This window comes from Phacochoerus africanus, chromosome 3 (genome assembly GCF_016906955.1).
Source record: "Phacochoerus africanus isolate WHEZ1 chromosome 3, ROS_Pafr_v1, whole genome shotgun sequence".
In the NCBI taxonomy this organism is placed as follows: Eukaryota; Metazoa; Chordata; class Mammalia; order Artiodactyla; family Suidae; genus Phacochoerus; species Phacochoerus africanus.
The window spans coordinates 149,567,866-149,592,789 of NC_062546.1; the positions used below are offsets into that span (position 1 = coordinate 149,567,866).

General features: G+C 40.1%; 1 protein-coding gene across 8 annotated transcripts in view; it reads left to right on the plus strand.

Moving 5' to 3' along the window:
* Positions 1 to 24,924, plus strand: part of OSBPL6 (oxysterol binding protein like 6) — a 229,861-nt gene that overhangs the window by 199,384 nt on the left and 5,553 nt on the right. For 5 of the 8 annotated variants that reach the window (XM_047772964.1, XM_047772967.1, XM_047772968.1 and 2 more), the window contains 9 exons: positions 7,350 to 7,457; positions 9,098 to 9,235; positions 16,077 to 16,164; positions 16,681 to 16,934; positions 17,613 to 17,750; positions 18,096 to 18,159; positions 19,603 to 19,681; positions 21,566 to 21,710; positions 23,824 to 23,968. In XM_047772964.1, the coding sequence (XP_047628920.1) occupies positions 7,350 to 7,457; positions 9,098 to 9,235; positions 16,077 to 16,164; positions 16,681 to 16,934; positions 17,613 to 17,750; positions 18,096 to 18,159; positions 19,603 to 19,681; positions 21,566 to 21,710; positions 23,824 to 23,968 (1,159 nt within the window). The remainder of the gene's footprint in view (positions 1 to 7,349; positions 7,458 to 9,097; positions 9,236 to 16,076; positions 16,165 to 16,680; positions 16,935 to 17,612; positions 17,751 to 18,095; positions 18,160 to 19,602; positions 19,682 to 21,565; positions 21,711 to 23,823; positions 23,969 to 24,924) is intronic. The other 3 variants (XM_047772969.1, XM_047772971.1, XM_047772972.1) reach the window with 1 other exon arrangement.

Below are 24,924 nucleotides of genomic sequence, written 5' to 3' on the forward strand. Positions count from 1 at the left end.
TTCCGAATCATAATCCTGAAAGGATCATGAATCAGAAATAATGGTTAGTAACCATGCACAGGTCATGCTGTAAACATGTCGAATACACTCTTGTCCCCCACACGGTACAGTGTTTTCTGCAGATGTATTTAATGACTGAAGGCTTCATGGTATGAGATGAGCTTGTCTTAAGACAAATAAGAAAATGTGCTCGGTTTCTGGCTGGCTTGCTTGTATTTGCTTGTTGATGTGACAGAGAATGGTAAACAGGTGTAGGTTTGGGAGATGAGGGGAGATTAGAAATGATGAGGAAGAGAAATTTTCATTTGTTCATTCATGTATTCATTGTGTTTCACTCAACTCCTGTATGTTAGGTGTAGCGCAAGGTATAGGACCCCAAGATAAAAGTAGCCCTGGCCACGTTCCCAGGAAGCTCATGCTCTGACTAGTGAGATGAGAGGTATTTACTCAGGAAATAGTTAAATGGACCACAATGTAGTCCATTCTGAGCAGCACATGGGTAGTGCGGATTTCCAGGGCTCTGGTGTTCAGAGAAATGAGAACTCCCTGCACGTGAGCAGAGCAAGAAATTAGCCTTCGTGAAAAAATTGGTCCTTGATCCACCAGCAGCAGGTATTACTAACCTGCTAAAAGTAAAGTGAAACCACATCACCTGTGCATGCTTTAGGTTAACTATTTCTTTCTCTTGTCTAAACGTATTTATTTGCATCTAGACTTAGAACCTCAATCAATTTTTGTTGTTTTTTGACTGTTATATTTTGTTTGTTTGTTTAACCAAAAACATGTGAACATAATTTGGAGCCATAAAGATAGTTATCCTTATCCAATAGAGAGTTCATTGCTTCCAGTTCTGTGTTATCAGAGCAGTTTAGCTATGTTCATATGCTTGTGTCTATACATACTTTCCCATTGGCAGGTTGTATCCTCCTGAGCTCTAGGGCTCAGGAGATAGGCCTTAGCTAGAGAGAAAGATGTGGGTACCCCAGAATATTGGTGATTTTATAGATGTTGATAAGTTGTGTTTTCAATCAGAATAAAAGAGGTCAATGGTGCTGCCATAGAGAATGTTAGTATTTAAAGGTCAAACTTTAAAATAAAAAAAAAAAAAAAGAGAGAGAGAGGGAGGATCCTTTGATGGAAACCCAGAGGAAACAACTGACAAATTTTGTGATGATGATTGAGATTAAGGTCTGATAATCTCAAGAAGGAAAAGGTTAAGAGGATCTGACTTAGCAGCAAATGATATATGGGCTAAAAGTCAGCCTTTGAATATGGCAGTCATCTCAGTATGTTTATATCATGAAGGGAAGGAACTAGCAGATAAGGGGACATTGAAGATGGGAAACAATTAAGTAATGGAACCATTATGTTTGACTAACTATAATTTTCATTGTGCCTCTTTAAATATCACACTTAGGATTGAACAAGATATGAAATAGCTTGAGTACACTGAGACAGCTGTTCTGAGTACCTTTTTATATAAAATATAACTTCACATTGAAGTAGGAATTTTTTTTTTTTTTTCCGGCTGTGCCCATGGCATGTGGAAATCCCTGGGCCAGGGATTGAACCTATGCTAGAGCAGTGACCCTAGCAACTGAAGTGACAACACCAGATCCTTAACCCACTGCGCCACAGGTTTAACTCCAGCTATTTCTTTAATGAACAGTTACCAAAGCCAAGTCTCCCCCAAGAAAGAGAAGGAGGGAGAACTATGGTTAAATAACTTCTTAGATTAGTCTAACATTTTTATTTATTTTTATTTATTTATTTATTTTGCTTTTCAGGGCTGCACCCATGGCATATGGAACTTCCCAGGCTAGGGGTAGAATCAGAGCTGCAGCTGTGGTCCTGCACCGCAGCCACAGCAACACAGGATCAGAGCAGCATCTGCAACCTATACAATAGCTCATGGCAATGCCAGATCCTTAACCCACTGAGCAAGGGCAGGGATTGAACCCTCAACCTCATGATTCCTAATTAGATTTGTTTCCCCTGTGCCATGACAGGAACTCCTAGTCTAACATTTTTTAATTTGATGTTAAGTCCTGTTTGATATATGTCTAATGATTAAAATGCTGCTTTTCAATAATGCTTTTAAATATATCAACTTGGCAGATTCCACTATCACTTTAGTAGGCACATAGCAAAATAACATATATAAAATTAGCATTCTTCACTACATGCTCAGGATAAATTGTTACCTGCCTTGGGCATATAATAATTTGCAAGGCTGAACAGAATAACGAATTTCTCTTCTAAAGTAGTATTTCATCCCTGATCTCTGTGTATACAAAGACATACATAATTTTGTTATTTTACTCCATAAAACTTTAAAAGTAAACTTTTACACCCAAAAGGCAGCGTAGATGTTGGATTCCCACCTGAGTACAAGGTATTTTATGTGGCATCTATCCCTTTATAAATGACTTTATTTCGCAGCAGCTGTAATTTCATGTAGTATCCTGAACACCAAAATCACATAGTATACATATATATATATATATAGAGAGAGAGAGAGGCACTAAAGTAAACTCAGCACCCTAGATTACTATAATAAAAGATTCACCTTGAGTCTGTCTTCAATACATTATACTTTGTCAGTGTTACTAGAGTTTTTTGTTTTGGGGGGGTTTTAGGGGGTTTGTTTTTTGTTTTTATCATTTTAGGGCCACACTCACGGCATATGGAGGTTCCCAGGCTAGGGGTCGAATTGGATAAGTGTTGAATTGGATCTGTAGCCACTGGCCTACACCACAGCCCCAGTAACACGGAATCGAGCCACATTTTCAACCTTCACCACGGTTCACAGCAACGCCAGATCCTTAACCTACTGAGCAAGGCCAGGGATGGAACCTGCGTCCTCATGGATGCTAGTCAGATTTGTTTCCACTGAGCCATGACAGGAACTCCACTGTTACTAGTTTGATTTCTGGCCCCAGAGTTTGTGTACAGCTTGTACTGTATGCATGAGGTGTTAGGTCCACACAAATGTGAGCAGCAGAATATGACCCTTGTACTCCATTGGAATTACTGTATGTCATTAAATCAATACGGCAGCAAGTGTTAGATGTGCCCTCATTCTGCACACTCCTAAGAAAGAAAAATATTGTCAGTTAAACGACCAGTGCTTTCAGAGGTGTTAATATTGAGGGATGGTGCCCCTTGAAATGTTGTATGTATGGGAATGTAAGCAAAACATTGGCTTAAGGCACACAGCAGCATAATTAAAATCCCAGTCGTAGTTCTTACCATCCTGTCTACATTTTATACATCCAAAATAAATGTTCTGGGGAGTTCCTGTCATCGCTTAGCGGAAACAAATCTGACTAATATCCAGAGGATTCAGGTTCGATCTCTGGCCTTGCTCAGTGGGTTAAGGATCCAGTGTTGCCGTGAGCTGTGGTGTAGGTCTCAGATGTGGCTCAGATCTGGCACTGCTGTGGCTGTGGTGTAGGCCAGCGGCTACAGCTCTGATCCAACCCCTACCTGAGAACCCCCATATGCTGCGGGTGTGGCCCTAAAAATACCAAATAGATAGATAGATAGATGGATGGATAGATAGATAGATAGGTAGGTAGATAGATAGATAGATAAATGAATAAATAAATATTCTGTGTTGGGATAAAAGTTTTAAGTGTATTTTGTTCCTAAATTTCACAGTTCCCTGAGACTTGGCCAAATTTTTGTGTTTGAAGATATTCTCCATAGAATCCTTTATGTCTTTTTTTAGCTATCCAGGATCTCCACATTGATGTCATTTTGGATAATTTGGCAATATTTATTAAAAGCCTTAAAAACACTTCATTCTTTGACCCTTTGGTCCATGGCTGATATACGTCGTCTAAGGGATTAATGCTGAATATAGAAAACCAGCACATACATCATCATTTATGGCAACATTTTTTTATTCTAGTAAAATTCAATAACAGCATAAGTGCCCAAGAGTAGAAAATAACCACTTAGTTTGCAATTTTTAAAATCACATTTCTGAAGAGTTTGCAACATCGTATATATCTATATGCAAAGAATAAGTGAAAAACAGGATGTAAAGTATGTTCCCATTAAATAATGTGAAAAATCCATAGGGGAAAAAACCTTGAAAGAAATATACCAAGCCACCAAAAGTTGGTTGGTTAAGCAGTAAGGTATGAATTTTTAAAAATATTTTTCTACTTTTTTCATTTTCCAAATGCACTATAATAGAATTTGTTTATTTAAAAAAAATTTTTTTTAAAAAAAGGTCCTTTTTAAGAGCTATCCAGGATTTGGTTCTTGATAGCTCTAGCTTTCACCATTTTCGTACACATCTTCTCACCCCTTTTGAACCAGCTTTGCTTTTATCTAAAGAGTTTAAGTCTTCTGATAGTTCCATCTTGCCATATATTTCATATCCTTCTCCAGCCACCAGGCTTCTGTGTTTCCTTCCCAGAACCTGCAGTTCCATTCAGTAATATGTATATGTTATGCCAGAGTCCCACCCAGTCTAAGGTAAATTCTTAGCCAAGGAGGTGAGGATTGGGGCGCAATTAGTGCTGGCTAGAACTTCAAAATGGTAACTTCTTTTATAGCTTGGTCGGGACTGATGTGTGGCTGCGTGACACTTGCATGTGTGTGAGGGACATGAGGATAGTTTGCAGAGAGTTTGTAGTGGGCTCTGAGCTCACTCATGGAAGCAAATAGTGAGACTTACTAAAGAATCTAGGCAGGGCTCCTGAGCCCCAGGGTGCTTCCTGCCTGTTAAGCCTTGGCCCCCTAGGCCACTAATAGAGCAATGTTATTACTTACAAGTTTCCATGGCTTTTCTTGCTGGTGCAAGTGCCTGGCGATGTGCCTCCTTTTCCCTGCTTCACTGTACAGGCTCCTTGGATGCATTCCGCACATTGTTTCTGCCATGCGCTGGGCTCTCCTATGTTAATTACCACTAATAATGTCATTGCACTGAAAATACCCATATTCCTCAGTGTTCCCAAGGCTGTTTCCATGATACCATTACAGAGAAAATAGTTGAGCCTCAGGGAGGGAAATAACAGATGTGGTCCAGAGCGCTCCCTGGGGGCACTACCCCGCACAAGCTCATGGTGCTCACTTGTAGCCAACTTCCAAAACAGCCTGTGTGATCAAGGCAAAAGGAGGAGCCGCCCTGGCAAGGTGCACAGAAATGAGCCATTGCATGCTCCTTGTCTGCTTCCACTTTTTACCCTGAGGGTTGCCAGAGTTGGAATAGTATTTATTTCCATGCTTTTCTGTGCTATGTAACAATGTTTTTCTACCACTGCATATATACATATATATTATTAATACAATAGTCCTTTAATTGTCAACTCATTTCCTATTATCCGCTAGAGGCCACCTTCATACACACCTGTAGGCAGGATCACATTTAGTGAATACTGGATGAGATGAGAGCTTAAATGAGAATTAGCTGTCTTTAATATCCAAAGCAAACAATTCTATAGGTTTCTTTATAAATGGCAAACTGATTTTAAAACTCCCACCCTGAGGAAAAAACACTACTTACTCTTGCCCTTGAGTCTTTGTGAGGTTGTTTTGTTAACTGTTCCAGTGGCATCAGAAGGTGCAGTCACTTTGGAGGAACCCTCAGTTGAGGTTTGTGTGAAACTCTGAGGTTGATGACTGTCATCCTGCAATTAAAACCATCAAACAACCTACAACAAGGCCTCCTCCTTCCTAGACAACAGAATATACCTGGTTTCAGTAACGAAGATGACTTTCAGTATTTTGTGGACAGAGAAATGATGAAAGAACAAATAAGCATATGTAAAGTAGCCACAAAGGATAGAAGGGATATATATATTTTAAGCATTTGAGATTTTGCTCCAAGAAAAATGATCCTGAGCACTTTTGCAGAATACAAAGGTATTAGGAAGCACATGGTATATTTACTAAAAAATTAATCACTTTTTTTTTCTCACTAACATGTCCCGGTTTTCTCAGAGAACTGGACACACATTTGCTTCTCCCTGCAAACATAATGACTGCAGGATCTGTGTCCATCTTTAGTCCATCGATACTTGACAGCCCATAAGACCAAGGGTGTTCTGTTTGACACATGTTTTAAAAACTGGTTCTAAAGGCTTTAACCAAAAGCCAGGAGCTGCAAGAAAACAGTTTTCTTTTTAAAACACAAAAGCTGGTTGAAGGGAGGGGGGCCAGGCTGTTCTGAGCTCCATGCTCAAGGGCTATGCCACTGCTCAATGCAAATGTGAGGTTTAGCCACTTTGTAATTTATCCCCAGTGCTTTAATAGGTACAGAGTTACAGTTATAATGTTACATTTGTATATGCATCAGTTTCCTGTAGTCACTGGCTCCTTATGAAGAAAAGCTGAATCCTCACTCCCTGGGGCAGGTGCCCTCTTCAGTACGTCTGGTCGCTTATCATTCACTCTGAAACATCCACTTCTGTCTTCTCATTGCTGGTTTTAATGGGAAGGAAAGGAGCTGTCCAGCTTTTTGCTGGGCTTTGTCCTCCCAAAGGTCTTTTACTTGAGACTTGATGTAATCCCATTAGCTACACGTGTCTTATGTATATGAAACAGGTTTCTATGCACTAATGTGATGCATGTACCTCCATCCATTTTGGGAGCCCATGCTTATGTAAAGCTGTGCTCTTCTCACCATACACGCTACACTGGGGTGTAGCAGATCAAGTTTTATTGATGCCGACTTAGGGTATAGCAAAAGTCGTGGGAAGCAGATAGTTTGGAGTTAGTTTGCCTTCTGTGATATGTTCTTTATGTGCTTGTCAATGTCTGCACTGTCCAGTGAAGACACCTTTGGTCTACACTTGAATTAGTATTAATGTACTGTCAAAATACAACTATTTTCTTTTACCAGACTAAAATATAACTCTATAAAATATAAAGCCAGTTCATTGTTCATTCCATTTCCAAATAATTTTTAAGATAATTATCTGGCTTTGAAACAACTCCCATACTTTAGCAACTAGAACCAAAAATAAAAATAAAAAATAAAAAGAATCAATAGTTTTTATCCTAGGGTATAAAATGTGATATATATGTGGTGGTAGACTGGGCTTGGATGTGATGGGCCTGACTCTAAAGGAGAGAAAATGCCATGAATCATTTTTATGAAATCCATGAACTCTTTCAACCCACTAACCTACCAAGCAGTAGTCTTATATTGCAAACAATGAATACCTTAATTATGAGCCATTTATTTCCTTCTGACTAGTAGGATCTGGCCTATGGTGGCTTCAGAAGTTACAGCTAAGAGCATCATAGACTATGTTGTCTCATGTGCGCTTGTTCTGTTTTATGCTTGCTTAATAATTTGAAATTACATGTGTGGTTTTTGTTGTTTTAAGGCACTCAACCAGAATGCTGAACTAAGGAGTCGGTTGAACAGAATACACTCAGAATCTATTATTTGTGATCAGGTTGTCAGTGTAAATATTATTCCTAGCCCTGATGAGGTAAGACTCATTGCTAATAGATGTAAAGTACTTATTTTAAAGCATCTAAACCTCCTATATACATTTATTTGTATACAGTTCTTTCACTTCTAATAAAATTCCCTGCATAAATATTTGTGTTGCTGACAGTTCAGTGTTTTTTGGAGTGAAGGATGTACCTGAGTTGACATCATTTATTCTGGGTGATTAATTGTCATTTTTATTTGTTCCTGTGTTCCTCTGATGCCACTGAATATCTAGTTTATATATATTCTAGCTTGTGAATTTTGTCTCAGTCTTCCTTTGAAATGGTCACTATCATCAGTGGCTTATGACATGTTGAAACAAATACTTTTAGTTGAGAAGGTGCTAAACAAAAGTTTCCTTATGGTTTGTTTGAAAAGTCCTAGTTAAAAGAGAAGCCACCTGACCTTGCTAAGACAGTACTAATAGTGCTGCTGCAGCTACTGCTTACAATGATGCTAATAATTCCTAGCTAACACATGGCAAGTGAATGCGTACTACATGCCTGGCATTATGCTAACCCACTTTACATGTGTTATCTCATTTGACACTCCCAACAGCTCTCTGAGGTAGGTACTGTTATTCCATTTTTCAGGAAATTTTTGAAGCAATGGTAAGGGATAGGAGAACATTCAGTATGTGAGCTGAACTTGAGTATGTAGTTCTGTTTATAATTCTTTATAAAATTATTATTTTTAGCCACAAGAATTTATACTTTTCAACAATAATTCATGTAGCAAGGTGAGAGTTTAATCCTAAGGCCATAGTTGCACCCAAAACATACATTTTTTTCTAGAAATCTACAGATGTAAGGGTCCTACCATCTAATGCTTAGGAAACGGCATCCCCAGACAGCATCTCTTTGATGTAAGTTGCCCACCCTGTGTCCATCCACCTCCATGGGTCCCATGATCTCTGATGACATTAAAGCCCATTCAACTGCCCAGAATCCAGAATTATTTCTAAAACATTCAAAAAACAGCCAACAGTCTCAGTTTGAATCTTCTTTTCAACCTGAAATGTGTACTAAAATATATATTTTATAGTTCTTTGACATATTTTTCTGACTGAAACTTAAATGGCTTCCTTGAAAACAATAATTATCATTTACTGCATTAAAGTAGTTTGAAATAAGGTTTAATACTCCAATCCTAGGTTTCATTGGCTAAGCTTCATGATCAAATCGCAAAATGACTGTTATATATTCTGTCTCAAAAATTAGTCTCGAAGAATATTTCTTTAGCACATCTCCAGTGGTTTCTACAAATACTCTTGAGGTGTAGTATACGAGTTAGAATATAGCTGGTAATAACAAGCCTAAGCTTATGATAATGAACTTGTTTCCACAGTTAATTCAGGGTTTGATGGGGGCTTAACCTGTTACATTCTGCTTAATATCAATTGAGCAGAGACTTAAAATCCACTCACTTTCCAGCTGCACCTTTTGGATACTTTAGGCACATGGAAGGAAACTTATGCAGTGGTCATTACTCAGTTGCCAATGAAAATTACTTATGGTCACCACTCTTTTAACATATGGTGGGAGTTCTTCTAGAAATCTGGCTGGTACAAATATTGAACAAATAGTTATTCTCACCGGGGAAAACAATTATACCATGTGCTTTTCTCTTCTGTAGGCTGGTGAGCAAATCCATGTCAGCCTCCCCCTGTCGCAGCAAGTAGCCAATGAGAGCCGCCTCTCCATGTCAGAGTCCGTCTCTGAGTTCTTCGATGCCCAGGAGGTGCTCCTCTCTGCAAGTTCCTCAGAGAATGAAGTAAGGTTCCTTGATGTGTCAACCCCAACTGCTGCTGACCATGAGTTTGGGTTAAAGAAAGCGAGACGGTGGAACTTTGTTTTTAAACCTCATAGTAAGATGTCCAAATAGTAGCAACACCAAAAATCAAGGTTTATTCTAACTTTCCGTGTACAGTTCATATTTTAGCGTAAACAAATAGTTGATAACAGAATTCTTTATAGAAGGAGACTGATAAAATATGGGAAGAATAAGAGAATAAGAAAATTACCATTCAGTTTTGTGCATACACACACAAACACACACACATCTTTGTCAGGGACATGAATTTGAGCTTAGAAAGATAACATCTAGCATATATCCAGTTGGGTAATTATGGGTTTGGGAGGTTACCACTCACTACTCTAAGAGCCTTATTGGATTACTTGTCATGCTCGTGAATCTTGGCAAGGTCTTAGAAACAAGCAATCTCTTCCTTGGTCAGGTTACAGAAATTCTTTTACTGAAACTATTCAAGTACACTTCGAATTTTTTTTTCTTTTTTTTTTTTTTTGGCATGGGAGAAGCAGCCACAATTCTTCCCACACACTTGTATAAGAATTTTGTCATTTGAGATTGCAAATCTGTGCTGCATTTTTACAAAAAGGAGATGAATGTTGCTAATGTTATTTCCATATGCATGGAAAAGGGATTGAAAGGAAACATCCTGACAATTAGTAGTAGTTGTTTTTGGATGTTTAGAATTTTAAATAATTTTAGAAACAAAATAAGTGGAAAACAGAAAGAAATCGTGAACACATATCACTTTATATATCACTTTATAATGTAGAAAAGGTAAAATAGAATTCTTGATCTGAATTTATTACCACACCGAGTTAGGCCTCTGCCTCTCAGATTCCAAGTCATACATTAACAGATTCAGAGAGAGGCCCATTCACAAGCTGGAGAACTGGTTTAATTATTCATAGTGATAACTGTTGTTATCAGATGGACAAAACAATCATGCTTGCTGACTGTGTCTCTTCCCCTGTGGGCAAGTCTGCCTGGGAAGCCTAATTCAAGCCAAGAGGTTGTTTGGTGAGCAAGGAAAGAATGAGACTGGAGAAGTGGGTTGAGTGAGTTTAAGGCTGGCAGGACCAGGATGTAATAGCTCCAAACTTTCATCTCCATCATAGGGATACCCTGCTACATGGGTGGGGAATTTTGTCTGTGAGCCAGTCTCCACACCCCCAGGGACCACCATGCTGGAGACATGCTCCCAGCATTTTCTTTTCTGACTCTCCCTTTTCTGGGCTCTCGTTGCCAACCAGGTCTTTGTCCTTATTCATTCAGACAAACTTGACTGTACATTCTCTGGGCTTTGACCTGTCGTCTGATGACTTTATAGTGTACCTCCCTGAGAGCAACCTAATGTCCCTATTTCTAAGTTTCTGGGAGGCACATCTGACTGAGCAACCAGTTGCCACTTGCAGCCACTGGCAGCCCAGAGATGAAGAGGCTGTGAAACAGGTTATTGTGTGAGTCCAGGCAAGAGGAAGGAGCGAGGTGGTGGAGGGCAGAGGGGCGTGGGGATGATACATTCACTTTATCAGACCTCTCAGGGGAGTGATCTGGCAGCCTTTTGGATGTGTCAGTTAAGGAGAAAGCAGGTCTGAAGAGAGAGCAGGAATCAGCTCAGGATCCATCCAACCACCTGCCTCTGAGACATGGCCACCAGGGTGCTCCAAAGGACCTCTGATTCAGCCTGTCCAGATGAATTAACCAACAACCCCCTTATACACACACACACACACACACACACACACACACACACGGAAAAAATACAAGCTTACCCATATGTCTCATATTGCTTATCTAAGTTGTTTTCTATCTAAGTGTTCATATCAGATATCTGTTTCTTCAGCATTCCCTCCACTCCTCTCCCTTCCTACCACCCAGCCGCCCACCTTGATTTACTCAGGGAATTCGCTCATTTCTGTCACCCAAATGCTCTCAGATACCTACATTTTCCCGTAGCTTCACTGCTGCCACTCCAATTCAATCCACCATCAGCTCCCCACCTAAAATAGCCTATCAATCTCCAAAGTAGTGTTCCTGCCTCCCTTCTTGCCCCCTCGAATCTATTTGGGAAGCCTGATTAATCTTTCCAAAATGCAAATGGAGGTAAGTGAACTTGTCCCTCGTCCCCCACTGTCCTTAGGGTAGCAATCTAAACTCCATACCTATCATACAGAAATCCATCATCTGATCTCCACTCTAAGCTGCAGCATCTTTTAACCTCTGTTCTTCTGGAACCTTCCAGAAGCCAACGGAGTGCTTCCTGGAGTTGTCACCTTGCTAAAGACAACCCCTGTCCTTTGCTGAAGCCAGGAGAGTGACACCCTCCTACAATCCAAACTGGAAAGTGTTAAACTATACACTCATTTCTTGTGACTGTATCTTAACAGGTTTTCATAAAATGATTCTTCTTACTTGTCTCCTCCCTTTATCACAACACTCTTTCTTAAGTATTTGAAGAGGCTGGACCAGGAGTTAAACCCAACTAACCTACACCTCAATGTTCTCAAGGTTGCTCTTCCCCTTCAACTAAGATCTTTGGTACTGAGGCAACTTCATCTGCACAAGTGTCTAAGTCCCCTTGTGATGAAATGAGTTCCCTTGTAATGAGAAGGCTCTTCTGTCTCCTTAGAACAGACTCAGCAAGCCCAGCTGGTTGGTTTACTGTAGGTGTGAGAATCCTAGTAGCAGCTGCAAGGTAGGCTCACCTGCGTATTCTACACCATAGCTGCCAAAGGCTACTGGGCCTTTGCACTTACCGTCCATCCTGTTTGGTGCATGTGTTCAAATATCTCACTCACTTTAGTCTATTCAAAAATCCCCTTCCGAGAAACCTACCCTGGCTGCCCTCTCGACTGCGGAGAGCTACCGTTTCCTCCTCATCCCCGACCTTTCATATGCCTCTTCCTGACTTCATGCTTATCACTCTCTAACAACATAGATGTTTCATATGTTTATTGTGTGTCTCCCACACCAGAGTTAGGGCTGCAATTCCACCACTCGGTCCCCAGCACTAGAACAGTCCTACTGAGCCCACAGCAGGAACTCAATAAATATTTGCCAACTGAATGAAGGAAAGAGGGAATGCTAAGAGCACCTTAACATGTGATTAATCAGAGAGCCATCTGAGCCTTTTCTGCCTTATACTAACATTTTTCCATGACTGAGAGAAAAATCCTTTTTCTGTGCTGTCTCCAATATGCTTCCCTTAGTGAATGTGCAGCCTCTTCTAAAAAATGCTCTTCTTGGTTCCAGAATGATCTGCTTCCTTGCCTCTATTTTAAAATTTGTTTCTGCAATACTGCATGCCTGGTACATTTAGAAAAAACACTCCCCGAACTCTTTGGAATCCTTAACATCTTAAAGAGAAATATTTGGCTCTAGGACTTCTTGACCATGGAGAAGAAAACAAATATATATTAATTGTTTCATTATACTACTGCAGAGCCTTAACTTTATGTATAGGATGGACCGTGGCCAGACTGACCAGCCTTAGCTTCTACTCACACGTATGATAATATAGACCTTACTCAGGGCCACTTGCATTGTAGAATTCTTTTATATTTCACATAGACTTTTCTATATGGACATGGATATTGGACCATTTCTCTCATACATTCATTTGGGAGAGATTTGAAATTGAAGAGGAATAGATTGTTTATAGCTTTTAAACACTCATGTAATAAACACGCATGTGGGACTTCCACTGCGGCTCCGCAGAAACAAACCCAACTGGTGTCCATGAGGATGCAGGTTCAGTCCCTGGCCTCGCTCAGTGAGTTAAGGATGTGGCATTGCTGTGAGCTTCTGTGTAGGTCACAGATGTGGCTCAGATCCCAAGTTGCTGTGGTTGTGGTGTAGGGCTGCAGCTACAGCTCTGATTCAGTCCCTAGCCTGGGAACTTCCATATGGCGTGAGTGTGGCCCTAAGAAGTCAAAAAACAAAACAAAACAAAAAACACATATGCACCACAAATCAGGTTCAGGCAGGCATTTGTCTCCTCTAACATAATTGGGTGTGATTAGCTTTTTTCAGAGAAATCACATAGAAGAGTTTGATTTACTTTATTTCTATCGGGCTTTAGAATGTGGCATTCATGGGCTTGATGGTTTAACCTTCCACTTTGTTGGCATCAGTGGGAACTGGAAGCCCGCTGCAGTGGGAAAATACAAATCAGAAAAAGACGTTGTTTTCGGGACTTCCCGTCATGGCGCAGTGGTTAACGAATCTGACTAGGAACCATGAGGTTGCCGGTTCGATCCCTGCCCTTGCTCAGTGGGTTAACAATCCGGCGTTGCTGTGAGCTGTGGTGTAGGTCGCAGACGCGGCTCAGATCCCACGTTGCTGTGGTCCTGGCATAAACTGGTTGTTACAGCTCCGATTCAACCCCTAGCCTGGGAACCTTCCATATGCCGCCGGAGCGGCCCAAGAAATGGCAAAAAGACAAAAAAAAAAAAGTAAAGACGTTGTTTTCAACTTTCCATCTTTATCAACCTACTCAGGGTGCAAAAGCAAAACTGCCATTATGCCTTTATGCATATAATCATTCTCTCCATAACGCTCTCTCTCTAAATACATGGACTCTTCTCAACTCTAATTTGTAAAACATCAGCAGTAAATCCAGAAACCTTAAAGGCAAAAGCTGATTATTTCTATTACATACAAATTTAAAACTTTTCATGGCCCCCAAAATGGTACAAATAAAATTTAAAAACTAAATTCAAACTAGAAAAAAATGCAGTTTTTATGAGTTGAAAAATATGTGAAAGACAACAATTTCACTAAAGATGAAATTCAGACTTTAAAAGGGGATCTTTTATGTATGTTAGGTAGGTAGATATTAATATTGATTGATAATATACAGTGTTTAAATGTGTACGAGAGATGGATGCCCTCATACACTACTGGTGAAAACCAATGAATACAGTGCAGTCTTCCAGGAGAGCACTTTGGCAATAAACAGCTAAAGCCTAAAAGTGACCCAGGTGACCCAGCAATTTCACTTCTGGGAATAAAACTTAATGAAATTGCTAGACAGATTCACAGAAACATATTCACAAGACTGTTCATCCAAGTATTGTCTATAATAGTAAAAAATTGGAAACCATGTGAATGCTGGTTAAATTCCTTGTGTTGTAACTGTCTAATGAAATATGTTGTCATTCCAAGTAAAGATGAGGAGCTATGTTTATGAGAATGGAAGTATATTCAGAACACTATAAAGTAGTAAATAAACCAATCCCCATTTTGTTCACAGTATCTAAAGATAGAGATATCAATAGGCATTTTGAAGTTGGGGGTAGTACCTATGAAATGTTAAAAGTGAAAGCACATCCACTCCACTTAAGGTTCAACTGATCAAATTTTTTTTTTTTTTGGTCTTTTTAGGGCTACACCCATGGCATATGGAGGTTCCAGGCTAGGTGTCAAGTCAGAGCTGCAGCTGCTGGCCTACACCACAGCCACAGCAGTGCCGGGTCCTTAACCCACTGAGTGAAGCCAGGGATCGAACCTGCATCCTCACGGATACTAGTCGGGCTCATTACCTCTGAGCCACAATGGGAACTATAGTAATTTCTAATTTTTTACAATAAGAATATTTTGTTTTTATGTTTAGAAAAAAATATAGCACATTTCCATTTTGAAGGAAGTAAATAAGTATCGATGGCTTTCTTGCCAATAGTAGAAATACTGATTTTTGCATTATTTTGAGTGGCTTTACAGTACTTCTCTTTTTTTTTTTCTTACCTGCTCTGTCTCTAAATTCCCTTAGTGCATGTGTTGCCCCTTAATTGTATTCTTATGTGAATTTTGGTTTCATTTTTTTATTATTATTATTATTTTGGCCTCACCTGCAGCATGCAGAAGTTCCCAGGCCAAGGATCAAACCCTCCCCACAGCAGCGACCCAAGCCACAGCAGTGACAGTGGTGGATCCTTAACCCAGTGAGCCACCAGGGAACTCCTGGTTTCATTTTGGTTTTATGATTTTCTCATGTAGAAAATGGCTTAATTCTTGATTTCTCCCTGTCTCTAAATCTTTCTCCCCTACCCCAAATAACCTGCCAAATTGTGACATGGCTGTCAAATGCAGCTTTATTGCTTGATCCTGACTCTGGCCATCTTAGTGTAATGAGTAGTCCCTCCCTGGATCTATGCAGTTCCTGTTATCTGGACTCCCTGGGGAAAGCTGCCAAGTATCTTCCTGAGAGTCAAGCATGGCTCTACCATTTCCTTGCACTTAACTCATAAGATTACATGTGAACCCTTTATATTGACATGAAGAGCCCTTCACAGTCAGACCTCCTCTTTTCACCTTACCTTTTGTTACAGCCACTTGACTTCTCAGTGTTCCTAGAATAAATGCGTCTCTCATGGCCCTTGCCTTGACATTCTGTCCTTTCTTCTTGTCCTTCTCCCCCTTCTATTACCTGGGCAGTTCCTATACCCACCTCAAATATTATTTCTTCTGGGCAGCCTCTCCTAACTCCTCTAGAGGGATTCAGAGGACCTCCTTTTTTGCGCATTCTTCCTGTGTTGAATTGAAACATTTCCACTTATGTACTGGCTTCGCCCAGCCTCTCAGCCCCACTAAGACAGAAAGCTACTTAAGGGCTGCTTTCTGCAGTCCTATCTTCTGCTCACACAAGAACCTCGGGTGTTCATTGCACACATGCACATACATTTCCCACTGTGACTTCTGCTTCTTTCTCATGTGGGCAATGTCCTGCTGTTTTTCATTGTTTGATTTTTCTGAACTTTCAAGATAGTGAGAGTTCTGATCCTTTCTACGTTCTTCCCTTTAGGCTTCAGATGATGAGTCTTACATCAGTGATGTGAGTGATAATATATCTGAAGACAACACCAGTGTTGCAGACAACATTTCTCGGCAAAGTATGCATCCTTTGAGCTTCCGGGTTGTTCTGTCTACCTGCCAAGTTACAACTCTGATAAGTCAATGAACAATCATTTTGACCCCCTCACTAATGGTTCCTTTTGCAGCTGATTGTTCAGTAAATTTTGTATTTGTATAATCTGTGGGGATAGGTGGTTGAAAAATTTGTTGGGTGGATGGTTAAAAGAAAAAATTCAGTTCTTGCCTAAATCAAAATTTTGAGTCCTTCACATTAAATATATTTAATTGTTTAAAATTTGACTTGTCTTTTCTTGAATAATACTTGAGTATATTTAACACCTTATTTTTAAAAAAATTTATGCACCGATGTTTTGTGTGTTTATCATCAACCTTGTATTGAAATAATTCTTTTCATTCTCGAGAGAGTATAATGAAGGCTTAAGAAATGTAGCACCATCAGAAATTACTTGAAAAGATTCTTTCCCTCCCAGGTTTTGGGAAATCAGAAAAGCAAATATCTTTCACTGTGAGTCTCATCTTTCTCCCTCTCCCAGTCTTGAACGGGGAGCTGACGGGAGGAGCCTTCCGAAATGGACGTCGAACATGCCTGCCAGCTCCCTGTCCTGACACCAGTAACATTAACCTGTGGAATATCTTGAGGAACAACATTGGTAAAGACCTGTCCAAAGTCTCCATGCCTGTGGAGCTGAATGAGCCACTCAATACTCTGCAGCATCTCTGCGAGGAGATCGAATACAGTGAGCTCCTGGACAAGGCTTCAGAAACCGACAATCCTTATGAGCGCATGGTAATAAATAACAGAGGACTTGCTAGCCCTAGACCTGGGCGAGGGCAGAACTCGTTGGGATGGCACATTTGGTGGTTGCCTAATACTCTCACTGCATGGGTAAGAGAGGAATCCACTTACATAAATCAGGCAGGGGCAGAAAGTTCCAGATACCGCTAATGAAAGCTATCACTGTGTGACCTGTTCTTGGTCCTGAGTGGCTCTGAAGTTCGAATGTAAAGGTATCACTCCTTACAGGTTTAAGACATGCCTAGTCTTGCCTTAGCAGATTTTCCTGAATTCCAAGGGAGCCCACTGGTTCCAGAACTTAGGTCCAGGAAGGTAACCTGCTATTTGTTCATTACCCTGGCCTTCATTCCGTGTGACTGTGGAAAGCTTGACCTGTCCTCTGAAAAGCACCCGCAGCCACAACCCTGATACTAAGATTCTGATACTCGGGAAACTGGGTGGACAGGTGAATGAGGAATATTTGGCCTCAACTGTAGGGAGTTTAACCTCCTTTTCACTTATCTTTTTTTTCCTATGAGTGTATGAAGAGTCTATACAAATAATAGAAAACGCAAATGCCATCAGATCAGCACCCATTGATAGGGGTGTATAAATCTAGAGGAATAAGGGACAAACAGACCTGGAAGTAGTCTCTCCTATATTATTTTCCTTTCTTAAATGTTTTAACAGGTTCTTATTGCTGCATTTGCAGTTTCAGGATATTGCTCTACCTATTTCAGAGCAGGAAGTAAGCCATTCAACCCTGTCCTTGGGGAGACTTATGAATGCATTAGAGAGGACAAAGGATTCCGATTTTTCTCAGAACAGGTAAGTCCCACTGGACTCTGAGGTTTCTATGTAGAATTGTTGGATTCTGTTTGATAATGAAAATAGCTTCTTGATAAACATCTGATTGAAGCGGGGTTATAATGCTAGTTAACAGAAAATTCACCTAGCCTATCTACTAATTGCCCCCTCTAAATATGTTTAAGCATGAGGTTAGAAAAGGTAAAGATTAAGTAATTTAATTATACATTTTGAAAATAATTCACTAATAGAGATGGATGAGTCGAGTAGTTTTTATTTACGGGTAGCCAATATATGTTGTCAAAAACGATCGTTTATGGAAGTTTTAACACTGATGTCATTGCCTCTTTTGTTTTTGACTACCAGGTTAGCCATCATCCACCCATTTCTGCCTGTCACTGTGAATCCAAGAATTTTGTGTTTTGGCAAGGTTTGTATTTCAATTATGACTTCAACAGCCAGTCAATGAGACTATAAAAAAGTTTCCAGTTTCCACAGTACTTGGTTTAGATTTCTACATTTAGAACTTAGAGAGTATTGGTAATTGGTATGGTGTTCAGTTTGAGAAATTAGATTTCCTGATTTAAACATGAAGCCAGGTTATCTAGGAGATGGGATTGTTTATTTAGGAACAAAGACCTATGGGACAGCAGAGCTCTATGCTAACTATGCCAGCTTGGGGCTATCTCTTTACCTCATTGTGACTCATTGTCTGCATCTATAACATGGAGGTGGAATCTGATGGCTACTTGCTTCTTGAGGGTATGCAAAGAGATTGTAATACTGAAGGAAGGCTTAGATATGTATACATTGCAGTGGTTACTAGTCTTTAACTCATTGAGGCTTGGGAGTTCATGTTGAAGTCTGCTAAATCAATATCCATTGTTCAATTAGAATGTTACAAACTCACCTAGATTAATATATTTCAGAACTGCTCCAGAAATAAATATATATTATAAATATATATATTAATAAATATATATCTATTCTAAAAATATATATGTATATTCTAAATGTATATATATATATTATTCTCACATGCACTTCTTCAGCCTAAAAACACACAAAATGATAGCACTGTAACCATACTTTATTTCAGAAGAAGAGAGTATATTATTTCTTGTTCATTACAGAAGAGTTGGAGATTTTGTGGAGACAACACTAAGCTCCCTTAGCTCATCTAAATGAGACTAGGCAGTTATAAGAAGGCACTACACCTGAGATTCCACAAGTAGCTACCACGTGAGATGAAGTGCCAGGCCCTGGGTAGCATCTTAACAACCAGCACAGGAACGTGTTCATTAAGTTAATCGCACTTTCTCATAAATCTTACCTATATGTATTTAGAGGCTTTATTTTTTTACTGTTCTTCCAAATCATGTAACTCTTCAGATAAATGTGTATATAATCAATAGTATTGCCACACCATTATTTTTACTATATATATTTTAATATATATTTTTTAATATATACCCAAACACACACACACATACACACACATGTATGAAGTATTTCCACCATTTAGTTAAAACATAATATTTGTGGAGATGTTAAAGCATAGTAGGTCTTTATGTGTGTGCACATGAATATGCATACATACATACACATATTATTCCAAGCCTTTCCCAGTTTTATTTGTTGAAAACACATGTGGAGCATGTATTATAGAGAAACAAAGATAGAGGTTTTTTTTTTGGTTCACAGTTAATCTTTTCACCTTGAGCCATCAGGCACCTGTCATGCTAAACAACAATATGGAATCAATTATAGTTACAGAAGTTCTTTGTAAAGTAGGATATAAAAATTCATTTTTCTAGAGTAAATTATTAGATGTGGAGTGTATATTTCTTGCCCTCTGCCTTATGTCGTTTAGATATCAGATGGAAAAACAAGTTCTGGGGGAAGTCGATGGAAATCCTGCCTGTGGGAACCCTGAATGTCATGCTTCCAAAGTCAGTTGCTCTCATCTTCCTTTTGGTCTCTTCTCTGCTTTTCTAAATCAAAAATGGGTATTTGAAATTCTGGAAGGTGCCAAGGGGCAGTTATCCTCTATGACCAATGCTTCTGTTAACTTCACCAAAGTTTTGAAACTGGATCCCCACAAAAGCAGTTGAGAAATTTAGCATATGTGTCAAAGCTTCCTTTTTAGCTCTTCGCATCCTCCATTCCTTAGTCAGCACCTACCTGTTCCAGTCACCATGTAAGTTTGCATTTTATACAAAGGGTTCTTTTTCCAGCCATTTCTTTTCTACGTAATTTATAATTGCACTTTCGAGTTCTTAGATCCAGGTACTGTTTTGAATGTCTAAGTTATTAAGGAAGTGATGGAATTTTTTATGGTTATTTTCTAGAGGATATAGACTATACATCTTAAAATTAATTGACATTTTCATTGAGGTCAAAGGCTTGATTGTTTTGCTTTCTTTCGTCATTTGGTTGATTTTGTTCTGTTTTGTTTTTGTCTATTTGAATGACAGAATTTGCTGGTAGATTGAATACAGAGGACAGTGAAGAAAGGGAGGAATTCCCAGGACCACAAAATTAACTTTATAATTTCTTTGAGATTAAGGAAAGCTTTTTATTTTTTTTAATTTATTTATTTATGATTTTGACCATACCCATGGCCTACAGGAATTCCTGGGCCAGGGATCAAACCCAGCCATAGCAGGAAACAACACCAGATCCTCAACCTACTAGGCCACCAGGGAACTCCAAAATCAACTTTAAATATTTATAAACTCATGAGGAAGAGAGTTTTACCAGGTATACATAGCGCCTACATCATACCAATTCATAAATGTTTTAGAAACACAGAAGCATTTTATTTTGAAATAGCATTTAATTTGAGCATACATGTAGTATGCAATTTTAAAGGTTATTTTGAAACCATGTCATCTCATTCCTTAGCAGAAGCATTATAACCTTATACCCCAGAATTTACATTCGATTCAATTATGCTCATCAGTCTTTTCCCAAGGAATTAGTCACATACTTGTTCTTAACTCACTGCATGAAACAGTGAGGTACTGTCCTCAGAGTAATCTTTCTTAAATGCAAACCTTTGGGAGCTCCCAGGTGGCCCAGTGGTTAAGGATCCAGCTTTGTCACTGCTGTGGCTCAGGTTTGATCCCTGGCCCGGGAACTTCTGTATGCCTCTAATGTGGCCACAGGAAACAAAAACAAAAGCAAAAAAAAAACCCAACCAAAAAACGCCCTGCTGTGCCTCTTATTTCCCTGGAGCCCTTCCACGATGGCACATTCTCTGCAGGATAGATGCAGACTCATTGGTGCGTCATTGAGAGCCTTCCCTGCTCTGCCCCATCCTGCATTTCCAGCCTTGCCTCCACCACCCCCACTCAACCAGTAGCATGCCACATGCAGGTCCACAGATGCATCATGCTTTTCTGGCCTCTGTGGCTTTGTCTCTGCTTTTCCCAGCCTGTAGTACCTTCCCATCCATCCTTCAAGCTTATAACAAACCTGGCCTCCTCTAGAAAGTCTTCCTTGACACTCGCCCCACATTCTGGTAAGATCTAAGGGTGTTCCTTCTGCACTGTCATAAGTGTCCATCTACCCCTGCCTTACTTTGGGCTCCAGGAGAGCAGGAAACAGGCCTATTCAACTTTGTGGCTTTAGCACCTGGCCTTTAGAAAGCACGGAAATGTTCCTTAAATGAACAGATCATGTCATAAATGTCCCTGACCACATAGAAACTTCCAAAAAATAAGAGGAAGATGAAGGAAAAGGAAGCTTTGGCCAAAAATATTCTCATTGGTAGAACAGTAATGTGTCTTTGTAACCTTCATTGTTTTAATCATTGCTGTATTCTTCACTAGGTATGGCGATTGCTATGTGTGGAATAAGGTCACCACGTGCATACACAACATTCTTAGTGGGAGGAGATGGATAGAGCATTACGGAGAAGTAACCATTAGAAATACCAAAAGCAGTGTTTGCATTTGCAAACTCACATTTGTCAAGGTAAATAATCTCTTACAACAGCAAAGGAAAGATACATAAAATGCTTCCTAGGGAAGAAATAAAACAGTTACCTGAAACAACAGCAAGTGAGTTGGTCCTGGATCATTGATCCCTATGGACATTTTAGATAAAAAAGTAGAAGCAATGAGTGGAATTGCTCCAGGCATGCAGATGTCTGACCATGTGCAGGTCAAAAAGGGCACCATCTTGAAACAGAAAAAAAAAAAATTCTTTTTAAGTAGCCAGTCCGTTAAGTATAACTACAAAAAGTATTTCTTGCCAATGACAAGGCTCCTGGTTTATATTCTATTTATATTCCTGCTTGATTCTGACATGCTCAAGTGATCTTATTTTAGGGAACTAAATATATCACAGCTATTATTTTCTGAGGATGCGTGTAGATGATAGCTTCCAGTCCCTATAAGCTTATCCACCTCTGCCACTATTATAGATAATCTTAAATTTAAGTTCAACAAAAAGCAGTACCTTGATTAATCTTTTTTTTTTCTTTTTTTTCTTTGAGACTCATTAAGTGGCTCAGAACTAAAGAGCCAGGATCACTGTTTGCTCTGACTGAGTGATGGCAATAAATGTGTGCATTTAGTTTTATAGAAACTTTGATTTAGGCCTGCCCCTAATATGTGCAGAGCTGGAAACAAGAATACAAATAGAAGTCCCCATACCATATGTGTAAATATTTAAAGTATATAAATCAAGCCCACCTGCTATCAAATAAAATATGTTCTATCCTTTCACCCTGACGCAAAAGAACTTCTTTTTTTTTTCTTTTTGTGCTTTTTAGCCCCACCCTCACCTCGCCCCCCACAGCATATGGAGGTTTCCAGGCTAGGGGTCTAATAAGAGCTGTAGCCACCAGCCACAGCCACAGCAATGCAGGTTCCAAGCTGCATCTGCGACTTACACCACAGTTCATGGCAATGCCAGATCCTTAACCCACTGAGCGAGGCCAGGGATCGAACCCGTATCCCCATGGACAGTAGTTGGATTTGTTACTACTGAGCCACAACGGGAACTCAGACAAAAGTACTTTTTATAACACATGCAAGGCCAGGTTGGACACTTGGGAACACCAAGCTGGAAACCTGCAACAGTGCAGAACAGCCAGTCTGGGCCACAGTCTTCCCCACTCTCTTCCCATCCCTGCCTCTGTCCTGCACCGCAAGGGCCCACAGATAGCCACCCTTGGCTACCCCTCAGGCCTGATGATTCACACCCTCGAGGGTAGTGTGCCCTTGGGTGGATGAATCCAAGGAAAGGCCTGTGCAGGTGGTGGAATAAGCTTAGAGCCATTTGGACAAGAAATTCTGGGCTCCTGCATACTTGGGGCGTGATCTGAACAGGGCCCATGAGATCCAGGAAGGTAAAATTCCCACAGACCTCTCAGCCCTGGGGAGGAACATGGCTGGAAGAAAGCTGGAAGGAGGTCTTCCTGATTAAACATAGCCATTGACAGATACTGTGAAAATTATTTTACAAACTAGTTCTGCAGTGTTGCCAGTTGAAAATCATTAAGAATCATGAGCCAAGGGAAAATTCAAGACAGGAGGATGGGAGGAAGAAATTACTAACTTATGAATTAATGTTCATGGAAGGCAGAAACTGAGCCTTTTCTGTGCTGTGATGCCCTAGTATGGAGTGGGCTCATCCCTTTCTTAAAAGGTACGCCAGCTAATACTTATAAAGCTACCCTTCTATACAAAACACTTTGAGATAGATTTCTGGAAGTGGTTTGAATGAGAAACTTGAAGGTTAAAAAAAAATTCCATATGGAAAGTACAGGGTTTGGTGTTATGAAAGAGATGGGTGTTTTTTTCTTTCTTTGTTTCCTTTTTAGGGCCACACTTGCGGCATATGAAAGTTCCCAGGCTAAGGGTCGATTCAGAGCTGGAGCTGCCAGCACAGCCACAGCAATGCAGGATCTGAGCCTCATCTGTGACCTACACCACAGCTCATGGCAACGCCAGATCCTAACCCACTGAGTGAGGCCAGGGATGGAACCTGCATCCTCATGGATACTAGTTGGATTCATCTCTGCTGAGCCACGATGAGAACACTGAGAATGGGTGTTTTAATTGGAGTTTGGCTTTTCCAGGTGAATTATTGGAATTCTAATGTGAACGAAGTCCAGGGGGTTGTGATGGACCAGGAAGGAAAGGCGGTACACCGGCTGTTTGGGAAGTGGCACGAAGGGCTCTACTGTGGCGTGGCCCCTTCCGCCAAGTGCATCTGGAGACCAGGTGAGACTGGCAGGAGTGTCCTGCCTCAGCAGGCACTGGAGTGGCAGAGGTAGGGAAGGTCAGATCATCTCATGGAGCCTTTAATAGTGAGATTACAAACATGGATGCATAAGACAATTGTAGTTATATTTCTACCTAATCTGTAAGTTAAATAAGTCCTAATATTTGATAATGAAGAGTTATAGAATCGAGACCAAATCTGACATGTGGTCAGAGACTGGGCTTTATGTAGAGTCTCTATATATAATGCCTGCATTTCAAGAAAGCTAGGTATTCTTATTTAAGTGTTCAAATATTTGAAATATACGCTTTTAAGTCCCTACTCATGTTATTGATCCTCTGTTTTACTAAAACAAAGGAAAGCCTGCAAACATCCACAATCCACAAATTCAGTCATATAACCAGAATAAGGGGTCTTCTTACTTGAGCAGTGACGAGCTGCAATGTGTTGACATTTAATAAAAGTCGTCAAGAGGGAGTTCCCATCGTGGTGCAGTGGTTAACGAATCCAACTAGGAACCATGAGGTTATGGGTTCGATCCCTGCACTTGCTCAGTGGGTTAACGATCCGAAGTTGCCGTGTGCTGTGGTGTAGGTTGCAGACGCAGCTTGGATCCCGCGTTGCTATGGCTCTGGTGTAGGCTGGCAGCTACAACTCTGATTCGACCCCTAGCCTGGGAACCTCCATATGCCGAGGGAGCAGCCCAAGAAATGGCAAAAAGACAAAAAGACAAAAAAAAAAAAGTCGTCAAGAGAATTCTGGTAATACACCAGCATATAATTGAATATCAAGTACAAATGGAAGAAGTTGCCATATAACATTTATTTTCATTGGAATTTTGTCAGTTAACCCACTTTATTTAAAACTAGTTGTTGGTTTCCTAAGGGACCTCAATGAGTATTTAAATTTCCTGCTAGTAGGTGGTTAGTTCATTCATTCAGCAGTTATTTATTCA